We start from the raw sequence: 11,976 nt of genomic DNA, 5'->3' as shown, positions 1-11,976 counted from the left end.
AAGATAATCGGTAATAAGATGACAATTTTTAAAGCAGTTTTTACCTGACTATTTTAGTTAATCGTTAATGTGATATCTTCACAAATTTCACGCCAAATGCAATACTTCACTACACCGAATTGACAGGGAGACTTAAAAAAACAACGATGAAACTTCTTAAATGTTGAAGTCGTGAGCGCGTTGTTGTGCTCCGAAAAGCATCAAAATCATAAATTTCCTGGTCCAGTTTGGTTCAAAACCGTCTAATCTTTTATTCCGACAATCCTTTGCACCGGAAGAAGATCCTCTTCTTGTCCGTCACGGAGTGACTTCCGTTGACGTCTTTTTGCCCCCTCTTCATTTTCTTGTTCGCCGAACAAAATGTTGGGTTGGCCTTCATTACTGGCGATGTTCCGGAGCTCGTCATCTATTCTGTAGACTTTTTAGTAAGTCCCCAGCCGCGTTTGGTAGCCTTGACTCCGCCGTTTGCCTATTAGCATTGTCGGAAGCTAACGGCGTTAACATTAGCTGGGCTAGCTCATTTTCTCCTTATGTAGTCGTGAATTTGTCAGTTAAACGTAACAGTATCCCGTTTTGCTTTCCATTTTGACCTCTTAATTCCATTTTAAGCTTTTGCGTGTTTTATTTTCATGCCGAGTGAGGTGATTGACAGGAACAGCGCCTTTGACAGACAAGTGACGAGTCATATCAGAAAAGCTGAAATACAGTACGACAAAGCTCTCTTTTTTTCAGTCATATTTAATCACTTTGAACTATTTATCATATTTGAACTGACTTACATTCTGTCACTTTTGTCATTACTGTATGTTTTTATGAAGGCAGATATTACCAAGCTCAATTTTCACTCATTAAAATGCACATTACAAATGGTCATTTTAATAATCGATTTACCTGTAGATTATTTTGCCAATGAATTGGATTTAAAAAGTATGATTTAATAGCCATCCCTTTATTGAAACCGTGACATTTCAAATTGACAGTGCAAAAAATCCACACACTTCGATCATGATTCAGTTAACCGGTTTGGTCCATAACATGTCACAAAATCAGTCTAAAAGTTGATCATTGTTTTCCAAAGTAAAAGCTAATGTTTTCATTTGATTAAACACAATCCTAATCAATCCACTTCCATGGAGGACTACAGAAACCGCATGTTTGCAAGTGAGAAACAGACATTTGGACAATTTAGAATTTTATGGGGTATTTAAATGATCATCAAAAACAATTATTGATTTATTTTAGATGATACATTTTTGGTTCCGGGGCTTGAACAGATAAAAGGGTCTTCGGTTGATTTCAGTGAGGGAAAATATGATTTGGGACACAATCGCGTGGATTGCATGTTGTCTCTCGTTTTCAGACTGTGCCGCTGAGGCCTTTGGTAAGCAGGAAGGATGCCGGTGGAGATCGGCACCGGCGGCGCCACCGGCACCAACACTGGCACTGGCGGAGGCATGGTCCGGCAGGCCAAGCAGAAGAGGAAGTCACACAGTCTGTCCATACGCAGGACCAACAGCACAGACCAGGAACGATCTGGCTTCCTGCAGAGGGACATTCAGCTGGACACGCAGGTCAACACTTTGGCAGTTCTTTTCACCTTGCACGGGACAAACCCGTACCCCTGCTATGGAGCATTCACACAAGATACTCCTTAGGGATGTTCCTCATTTGACAAATGCCACACTTCACACAGTCCAATTCACACATTTCCACAAGAAAATTCTCAAATGAAGTGATGTCTTACACATTGACTTCCTACATCCGCATTTCTTTACCGATTAACACCATTGTGACTTCAATCATTCTGCATGTTACCAACGATTGATCACATTCACGCATAGAATTTGATTTCAATACATCTTGTAATGGCACAATCAACCTGCAATTTGTTGAAATTACTGAGATTTTGTTTTTCAAGAATCCAACATTTTGTTAAGGTGTTTTTAAATTGTTCAAATACTGAACTTTATTCCAACAATCCATAAATCTTATCAAATGTTTTCAAACAACGGCATTATTATATATTTTTTCAATTATTAAATTTTTTTTTCATTTCAAATCCCCAAAGTCATGTTCTTTGTAAATAAATAAATGCAAATAAGAGTTCTAATATACTTTTGTTCAATTTTTGGTGTTTTTTTTTCCCTAGTTGCAAAAATATGATTTGTTTTACAAATGACTTGATACCACAGAATTTTGGGGGGTATCGCATAGCTGACTTTCAGACAACCATTTGATAAAAGTAACATTGCGGTGCTGACAAAATAGAAAAGGTTTAAAACATCATAGCTTCATCCATTGTCTTCTCTTTACTTTTATTTGTTAATTTTATTAGCAACATCCATGGTGACTTTACTTTTATTTGATTCTTATTTGGGATGACCTTCATCAACATCAATCATATCTTGACTTTTTACTTTGTTGGTTCCAGTCATGTGATAATCTGGAATGTTTGGCAAGGACAGAGGTGAGTTTAAGGGTGTAGTTCAAACTCCCTGTGTATTTGTAGATGGTACTTTTTTTTAAATAATTATTATTGTGACAATTATGGTGCCTGCATATTATGCTAGGCATACCATAGCTGTGGTGCTGTCTTGTCCTGTACATTTAGTTTCTTGTGTTCCTTCACCTCCTTAACCCGTTTTAATTTAGTGCAATGGGTTGAGGTGTTTGGTGTGTTCACATGTGCACTTCTCCTTTTATAGGCTGCTCACTGCTACTTTTCATGTGTGGCAGTCATCTTGATGAGGTAGCATTCGTGGGCTAAAAAGCTTTCGTCAGCTCAAACCTAACAAAGCTCTAGCACATTCATACAAAGCGAGTAAAAGGCTCTACTGACTCAAAAGGGAATATTTTCAGATCTTTTTGATACACTCAATGGAGTGGAGACCTCTGCCAAGGCTTAGTGATCATTGAATGGATCCTGAAAATGTTCTTCCTTGATCTGTTTCATATAGGTTCAGCTGGCCTTTAACCCGCCCCCTGCCCCCGCCCTATTTTATTTACAATAAATAACCAGTTATTCAAACCCACAAATAACTGTATTTTAAATAATCCATTTTAGGGCAAAATGAAATGAGTGTGGCTGTAACCATCGTCCCAAAGACTTTTTATTTAAATATTTTTATTTAAAATATTTGCTCTGAAGCTTAAATTTAAATACACATTTTGAAAAAACGAGAACTTGGCCGTAAATGGACTTACAAGGTTTCCACTCAACATTTATACAATACAATACAATACATGCTGATTTATATAGTTATAATTAATAATGATAAATATCTTTTGTTTCATCGCAAAACATGGCCTTTGTTGGGTGGACAACAAACATACCTCTCAGGCATCAACAAAAATAGAAAACTATTTTTCTAAATCGTTTTTGATTAAAATGACCAAGTCAATTGGCTGGCGACCAATTCAGAGTGTATCCAACCTATGGCCCTAAATCAGCTGTATAGGCTGCACCATGCTCATGACCCTCGGGAGGATAAGCGACATGGATAAAAGATGGATGGAAGGCCAAGTCAATAGAGTGAAATGGCTTAGAAGAGTTTTGAGGGTGTTCCACAAGATTCCTTCCACAGCCCGCCGTAGTTTGTTTTTTCTTACTGGCTATACAAAGTATTCTCCTGACATCAAGATAGTACATGTTCCAAAGTAATCCCATACCCTTCCATGCAGTTTCATGGAAATTAGTGAAGTCCCTTCCCACCCTGGCAGAGGATACAAAGGGCACTTTGAGCTGTGTGTGATGTTTTCTTGGTGTGTGTGTCATGCAGGACTCCAAGCTACCGGTGTCTCTGAGGAGCAACCTGGTGGACCTGTTCAGTCAAATCGAGAGGGAGTTTGAGAACCTTTACATTGAAAACCTCGAACGTAAGCTTTCTTTTAAGTCATAATAAGTGTGTCTGCTTTCCAACTGTCAAATAACAAGATGGTGGACCCTGTCCTCCCTTATCTGCTGAAAAACATTTTTGTTTTTGTGTCCTGCCGAATATAAAAATGTCAGTTTGTCTCTTTGGAACTTAGTTGTCGTGAGGTGAGCATTTGTAGGTGATTGCAAAGCTTTTTAGACGGGCGTCAATGACTCTCATCGAGGTGTTAAACACATGTTGTGTGTGATGGACAGTTCGCCGAGAAATTGACACATTGAACGAGCGTTTGGCTGCCGACGGACAGACGGTGGAGGGTGTGGACTTGACCAAAGGAGCGCTGAAAACAAAGAGTGAGTCGCAGCAGAATTTCTTCTATTCTAAGCATTAGATTTTTTTTTTTTAACGGTGCTATGTGATCCATACAGCGAGTCACAGTACCAGTCAGCTGTCCCAGAAACTGAAGACAACCTACAAGGCATCCACGAGCAAGGTACCACTTCTTTTCACCTTCACGTCATCATTAGGCGTCTTTCAGCCAGTAGGGGGTGCTGAGGAATCTTTTCAGAGTGTGATCTCAGTTTCACGTAACAAGAATGGTCAGGTTCAGACCAAACAGAGATGTCTGTTTTGTGGCTGTCATCTAGGGCTACATTAATATAAAAACTTAGAAGCAAACATTGACTTACAAAAATGGTAATGAGAGAGTGGATATAGCTCACTTAGAAAAGCACTTTCTCAGTCATACGTACTGACCATCATGATAGACACAAACCAAGTTTTATTGTTCTATGTCAAACTTCTATCAGTTTCCCAACTATTTTCAGAACAGTAGTTGTGAGAGACATGTCTACTAAATGTCATGTTGGGTAACAAAAAATGGTGAGAGTTTTGTTTTGTTTGTTTTTTGTGGCCTTCTCTGCTCGTAGCCGCGTTCAAACTCTTGCCACGCTCCCATCGTTGGCGGCGCCCTCAACTTCAGTGTGAGCGGCTGGGAGTTGTGGGGTGGAGACTCATGGGTAACTTGTCCATTTGTTCCCCTCAAACCCTTCACGCCCCCACCAACCAACCCGCTCCCTATGTGCTCTGCCACTCATGAGCAGCCCAGCACTCGGCTCCACTCGCACTCCCCCAGAGGCTTGCTCATTCAAATGTAGGACTTGAGTTCAAATTTATCATTAATTACTCATAATCTTAACTCACTAATAAACAACATGAAGTTGCTTTTCTTGGGCTGCTACAATTTTAAGAACCTGACGTAAAACTAATGCACTTTCATCATAGTGCTCATTCTAGAACAGGATGCCGAGGGTACAGGTCATGTACATTAACACAATTTAAAAAATCGAATTAAATGACAAATTATTCAAACAAACAATATTATTCTGTCTGACCAAAGTCCTTTACCTTAAAACTAATATAATTTGAAACACCATTGATGTGGGAATGGAATTAGCGTCACCCAACTGATCAAAACATTTTCTCTGGGCATCCATATTGCTTTCATCAACAAATGGCCGCCTTGTTTCATCCGAACTCAACATCACCATTTTAGATGTTGTGTTAAACGGAAACACACCAGAATTCAGTGTGCATCCGTTGGCTTTTTCTCACTTCCATCCAGCAGCAACAACTCAACAATCATAGTCACACTCTGCCTGTGCGTGGGAATAATTGTGTGAGGTGATGCATTTGCGCTTGCGTGCATTTAAGTGAGTATGTAAAAGTTAGTGTGAGTCAGTGCCTGTGTGTGTGTGTGTGTGTGTGTGTGTGTGTGTGTGTGTGTGTGTGTGTGTGTGTGCGTGTGTGTGTGTGTGTGTGTGTACATTGGTGGATGTGCATGCATGAACACGAGTGTGTGCAAGTGTTAAATGTTCAGTTTGTGACATTTGCCCACTTTGTTTCAGTTGGAATTTATTTAGTGGCCTGTGTCCAAAGCCAGCCCAGAGTCCAGTTTGTATCATTCCCGCCTTTAAAGTAAACACCTCAAGTATTCTTAATAATAATAATAATATTGTTGACCTGACTGACAACAATCGCAAATGTAACTTATTTTTGATTTTTTTTTGGGGGGGGGGGTAATCCTGCTGTGCCCACCGCTGCTTTGTTCATTAAAGTCCACTTCAGGTCCCACTTAAAGCTTTTTAATGACCAACGGGTTACGTGAAGGTGCACATGTTTATAATCAGTTAATCCTAAAAAAAAAAAATTAAAAATCTTGAATGATTAATTCTTTAACATTGCAGCTGTTGCTTCTTTAGCCTTGGCTCGACAAGACCCCTGCTGAGCCCTGACCCTCACTTTCTTTCATCCACTTCCTGCTCGCAGGGTTCCTATGCAAGTCTTCATACCACTGGAGTGAGCAAAATAACTTTTGATATGACATTTCACCCAACAAAAATACAAAAAAATACATCATATTCAGCAGAGATGATTTTTATTAAATGTGTAGATTTCTCGAGCTGTCTTTGTCCAGTCCAACTTGCAATCAGAAGAAGGTAAAATGCTGATGCGGCGAAACTGCATTACTACTGTATAGTGCGTGCTATTATTTAGAATGTCGGACTTTGAACAGGATGCAGCCGTAATAAAAGCCTGCATTCTGGAATACTCTTTGCCAAACTTATGTAATGTGCATCTATTCCGGGAAACCAATCACTGTTTTGCACTTTTTGGGGGCGAGGTGGGGGTCGAAGACTCAGTGGTTATCGAAAGCCGGGACAAAATTTAGATCTAACAAATTTGTTGAAAACTAGGGCAATGAAAACCAAGGTTCCAGTATATTAACTCGTGTAAAACAGTTCTACATTTGCCAACTGAAGTATAATAATGCCCACCAGTCCAGAAGTGTGTGTGGACTTATATAGGAACCCTGCAGAACTCCCTACGTGCTCTACTAGTTAACTCTGTGTCTGTCTCTCAGATTGTGTCCAGTTTCAAAGCCACCACGTCCCGAGCCGTATGCCAGCTGCTCAGAGAGTATGTGGGCCACCGAGACGGCATCTGGGACCTCAGTGTGACGCGGATCCAGCCCACCGTGCTTGGGACCGCATCTGCAGGTAACCAGCACCCTGTTTTCACCTTGATTTTTCACTTTTGTTTGCATTTTTTTTCATTTGGGACTCAATCTATAAATTGAAGGATGTCTATGTCCATCCATGGAATTCTGATGTAATATATTTACATTCGTTTATTTTCAAGTATGATTTTTTTTCATGCTATTTTTAGGTTATATGTGAACATGTAAGATGAGTATGAAATGATATAGAAGTATGTTTTGTTTTTGTTTTCTATAGATTGATCGGAATAAGTGTGATTACAGTAATGCCTTGTTTATCGCGGGGGTCCAAATATTGTTTGTTTTACGGTAGACCACACGGCCATGTTGTGGAGCATTGAGACGGGCAAATGTCTCCTTAAGTATCTGGGCCACCAAGGATCAGGTAATACAAGTGTCGTCATTTCTCTTACAAATATGCACTTTGAAGAGATGACTCAAGTGTTTTATGTTGCATCTCTTCTCCTCAGTCAACTCCATCAAGTTTCACCCCACTGAGCAGATGGCGCTAACAGGTAGCCGCAATTCCTGTCACAGACCAAATGACACCAAGCTGACATGCATATAAATGTTAACATTTCAAATAGCCTCAAATTGCCATGAAAGCAGAAATGTGGTTTCACCACATCGCCAGGAACACAAAAGGGCAGTCGTCACGATTTATAAATTAGACAGTAAACGTTAGTAGACAAATTTCAACTCTTAACTCCTTTACAAAGTGATCTTCAATTGATTTGATCCTCCTCAGCCTCCGGTGACCAGACAGCTCATGTGTGGCGGTTCCTGGTGCAGCTGCCCACACCGCAGCCTGTCACCGACGTCACCGTAAGCATTCATGTACTCTTGATTTGCACACAGACAGCCATATTTGGAAGCGATGCCATCGAGATTCTTTACGATTACGATGTATCTAGCATGCAGTTGTCTTCCACAAATTGATATAAAGCGTCTGACAACGTCCGACTGCCTGCGAGACAGTGAATGATCTCTCAAGCTCCCTCCACCTATCGTCACCTCATCCCCCAATCCTAACATCAACATTTCACCAGCAGCCCTGCGAGGACGACGTGGACTTCTCCGACAAAGACGACGCAGACACGGAGGCGGACGGACCCAACGAGTGCCCGTCGGTGCGCGTGGCCAGCACCACGTTGCGCAGCCACCAGGGCGTGGTGATCGCCGCAGACTGGCTGGTAGGCGGCAAGCAGGTGGTGACGGCGTCCTGGGACCGGGCAGCCAACCTCTACGACGTGGAGACGTCAGAGCTGGTGCACTCGCTCACCGGTAGGACCTGTCGGCGACTCCACGCGTGAACAACTGATGTTAATTGAGCCTCTGAGAACTCGCGGGTGACGCGACGCGTGTCTGTGCGCAGGTCACGACCAGGAGCTGACGCACTGCTGCACTCACCCCACCCAGCGACTTGTCGTCACCTCATCCAGGGACACCACCTTCAGGTTGTGGGACTTCAGAGACCCGTCCATACACTCTGTCAACGTCTTCCAAGGACACACGGAGTACGTCTTCACACACAGATACACACACACAAACCCCATTTTTCTGCTAATTTTGTTTTTGTTGTTGTTTTGGAACATTTTACAACTGTGTATTTGATACAACTAAAGTATTTGAACAGTATTTTTGGTTTTTGATCCAAAGTCAGGACAGCCATAAAACATTTCCTGAATAATGCCTTAGTTTAAGGCACTTTGGGATTTTGTATGGTACTTGTCATCTGTTAGTCTGGATGTTGTTTGACTCCCTTTCGTCCCTACTTGCTGCAGCACGGTGACATCAGCCGTGTTCACAGTGGGTGACAACGTGGTGTCGGGCAGCGACGATCGCACCGTTAAAGTGTGGGACCTGAAGAACATGCGCTCACCCATCGCCACCATCCGCACGGACTCGGCCGTTAACAGGTATGAAAACTCAATGATTTTGGCGTCACGGTGTTGGACTAAAATTGAGTTTTCTGTTCATTATGCTGTTAATTTGAGGAATAGTTACAATGATTTTTTTTTTATGTCTGTGTGTAGGATCAGCGTGTCGGCTAGTCAGAGGATCATCGCTCTCCCTCACGACAATCGGCAAGTCCGACTCTTCGACATGTCCGGCGTGCGCTTGGCCAGACTACCGCGCAGCAACAGACAGGTCAGTGATTGACGGATGAAAAATGACCAGGAACCTACATTTAGCATGGAGTTGGAGACCACTTAAAAAAAAATGTAGTCTTTGTCTTCCCACATAGTTTCGATACAAAACACAGATAAACTGAGTCAGTCTGTTCTCATTTTCTCCATGTCACAAGAAAAATGTGATATCACTTTGAGGAAGCAAAAAGAAGAAATTCTCGCCTCACATGAGAACTGTTGCAAAACAAGAATCAATTAAACATCGATATTCAAACATCAAAATGTTCAACCAAACCATATCATGTCATCTGAGAAAAGTCACCTTGACCACCTGGGGGTAGTATCATACAGACATGCAGCACAGCTCTTCAGCAGCAATATTAGCCATTCTTCGCAGAGGACCAAGAACATGTTCCCTGAATATCTGAGTATTGTTATATTATCCGTCTACATGTGTTGCTGAATTCAATTATCCGTTGCTTAAAGGGTTGACGGTTGTGTTTAAGTCGGGTCAGTACTGAATACTCCGTATGTGTGTTTTCTAGGGCCACCGGCGTATGGTGTGTTGCTCGGCATGGTGCGAGGACAACGCCTCGTGCAACTTGTTCACGTGCGGCTTCGACCGGCAGGCCATCGGCTGGAACATCAACATCCCGGCCTTACTGCTGGAGAAGTGACCCCCGCCAAGCATGCCGCCCAACCGACTACCCTGGAATCTTGCCTGGCTTTGCTTGTCGACGCGCCACGTGAGTTTTCATGCGTCCGTCGAAAGTGGCGTAAATGCAACTGCTCGGCTTCTCGAGCGGGAACTGGCAGCAATGTACACTGAGCACTGTGTGTGTGTGTGTGTGCGTGTGTGTGTGTGTGTGTTCCTCCATCAAAACAGTGTGCCATTGATGGAAAAACAAGCACAACCCGCTTCCGTGCACAAAGCCTCACAACAGTTGTTTGGGTTTATTGTAGTCGAGAACAATGACAACTATTGCCAGAATGTTTTTTTTTTCTTCTCAAGGTACACAATCTCGCGTCGTAACATTAACTGCACAACTACAAAAATGTAGTGAGATCCTTGCGACTGTGTGTGAAATGTCTGAGTCAAACCAACATGGCCGACTTCCTGTACCGTTTTGGGCATGGGTCCTTCTGTGCTCATGATCGATACATCCACCAAATTCCATGTAGATTGGTGACGCTAGTGCGGACAGCTAATCTTTTCCAAATTTTTATTGGCGCGCGACTATATTTGAAATGGTTGTTTTAAACCACAGTAGGCAACTTCCTGTTCAATTCTGGCCACTTAGACTTTTGTGTGCATCCTGTTTCAGATAGACATGGTCAATGAATTTCGTGTCAATCGGTAAAGCTGGTATTGGGTGACAGACGTATCCACAATGTCACACGTGTCACTGTTCTATTTATTTACATATTTATTTCCCTTTAAAGTTCGGGGCCCTAAAATACAAACATTTTCAGCAAGATGAATAAGCTTGCAAAAATATCCGTTGGACCCTAGGATTTTTTTTTTATACTGCAAACTACGGGCAAAAAAATGAACAAATACTTAAATTAAACTAAATCTCCAAACTGTAAGTAATATTTGTAAATTTCTGCATGTGTCCCTAATGTTGTGGCCAGAGATCTGCACATTAGTTTGCCCCAGGTGGCAAAAGTTAGTTGCAGTTGCTGCATATGGTCCGTTTAGAGAATTTCGGAAGTCACGACATACCTGAACAGTGTTCATCTCATTGCTCAGTTTGTATTAGTAGTAAATGGGCTGCCCCCTGCTGGTCTGTAGTATCATGTACGATTAGTTCTGCTAGGGAAAAAAATCTGTAAAGATGTGAAAATTGTCTTCATGGTGCTAGAACGACTTAAAATAGTGTGTGTGTGTGTGTGCGTGTGTGTGTGTTTAAACATTGCATACTTACTGCCTTGTGCGGGAAACAAGAACAACTAGACGAAAGTGTATAAAAGGTGTAATAAGTCTTCAATGTCACAACTTTTCTCTTCTGGAGGACTTTCAAGTGCCGAAATTAAATCAATCCATAAACCAGTCAACAAGTCCACCATTAAATAAATCATTCCGGTATGAATTTATCACAATTAGAATTAAGTGCATATACGTCTTATTAAATGTGACATTGTTTCTTGAAAATACCAACCGACATTATGTCGGAAAAGCTGATAATGTCACAGTTAAAAATTAAATTGTGAAATAATTTGATGCCCACTTTTTTGTTTATGTTAAATTAATTAGTAGTTTATTGAATTAATTATGTAACTGTTACATATTGGCACTTCTTAGTCCTCCATAGTCTGTTTGCATCATGAATGAGATGTAATCTCTCTCTCTCTCTCACACACACACGCCCGCACTCACACACACACACACACACATATATATATATATATAAAACTGCCAAGATTTTTATTTTGTGCTTATTAGCCACTTTAACCCCAAATTGCTATTTGACACTCGTGATCAACATTTAAAAACACGCGCACACACCAAAAAAAAGGATACAGAATACATATTTAATGTGCAACCAGTCAGTTAATTCAGTTGGATGCTCAGTTTTATTATCGCTACGCTCTTGTTCAATAACCACTAATAAGTCATAAAACATTTTTAAAATGAGACAACAAGCAGCCATCTGATTTTGACGTCAACATGGTCATGTTGTAAACGTTTGTTTCCTTTCTAGCGGTCTTTTATGGGGGGAAAAAGAAAGCTTTCCTCCACCCTGTCGTATGTGAAAATAAAGCCAGTAAAATGCTGCTATTTAGTGCGCTTTTGTTATCAATGTTATTGTAACAATGTCACTTTGTTATGCGTCAATCCAAATAAAACTACGGTAGTTGACCGACACGTCTTTTCTTTTTTTTCTTCTCTCTTACGTCTGTCCCCCCCTAT

The 11,976-nt window shown here is 41.3% G+C and overlaps 1 protein-coding gene across 7 annotated transcripts; it reads left to right on the top strand.

Annotated features, from left to right (window-relative positions):
- The first annotated feature begins 279 nt into the window (after positions 1–279).
- LOC147194645 (WD repeat-containing protein 37-like) lies at positions 280–11,931 on the top strand. Of its 7 annotated transcripts, none has more exons than XR_015102805.1 (17): positions 280–425; positions 1,361–1,571; positions 2,432–2,467; positions 3,780–3,876; positions 4,130–4,225; positions 4,301–4,365; positions 4,802–4,891; positions 6,796–6,931; positions 7,244–7,315; positions 7,401–7,445; positions 7,679–7,755; positions 7,980–8,214; positions 8,306–8,447; positions 8,715–8,849; positions 8,967–9,081; positions 9,608–9,808; positions 9,949–11,931. XR_015102805.1 is itself a non-coding variant. In XM_086128849.1 (17 exons), exons 3-17 carry the CDS (start codon positions 1,395–1,397, stop codon positions 9,737–9,739), a joined length of 1,650 nt encoding a protein of 549 aa, XP_085984975.1. In that variant the 5' UTR covers positions 297–425; positions 638–706; positions 1,361–1,394; the 3' UTR covers positions 9,740–11,931. The 7 variants fall into 7 exon arrangements, 6 of the variants coding, with proteins under 6 accessions (XP_085984976.1, XP_085984974.1, XP_085984977.1 ...); XM_086128849.1 differs by adding an exon at positions 638–706 and having other exon boundaries at positions 297–425; positions 9,608–11,931; XM_086128850.1 differs by having other exon boundaries at positions 7,983–8,214; positions 9,608–11,931.
- The last annotated feature ends 45 nt before the right edge of the window (positions 11,932–11,976 follow it).

Source organism: Hippocampus guttulatus, chromosome 14 (genome assembly GCF_054856545.1).
Source record: "Hippocampus guttulatus isolate MCC_2025c chromosome 14, RoL_Hgut_1.0, whole genome shotgun sequence".
Lineage (NCBI taxonomy): Eukaryota > Metazoa > Chordata > Actinopteri > Syngnathiformes > Syngnathidae > Hippocampus > Hippocampus guttulatus.
The sequence above is the reverse complement of the archived record's forward strand: the minus strand, read 5'-3'. Positions and strand labels throughout refer to the sequence as shown.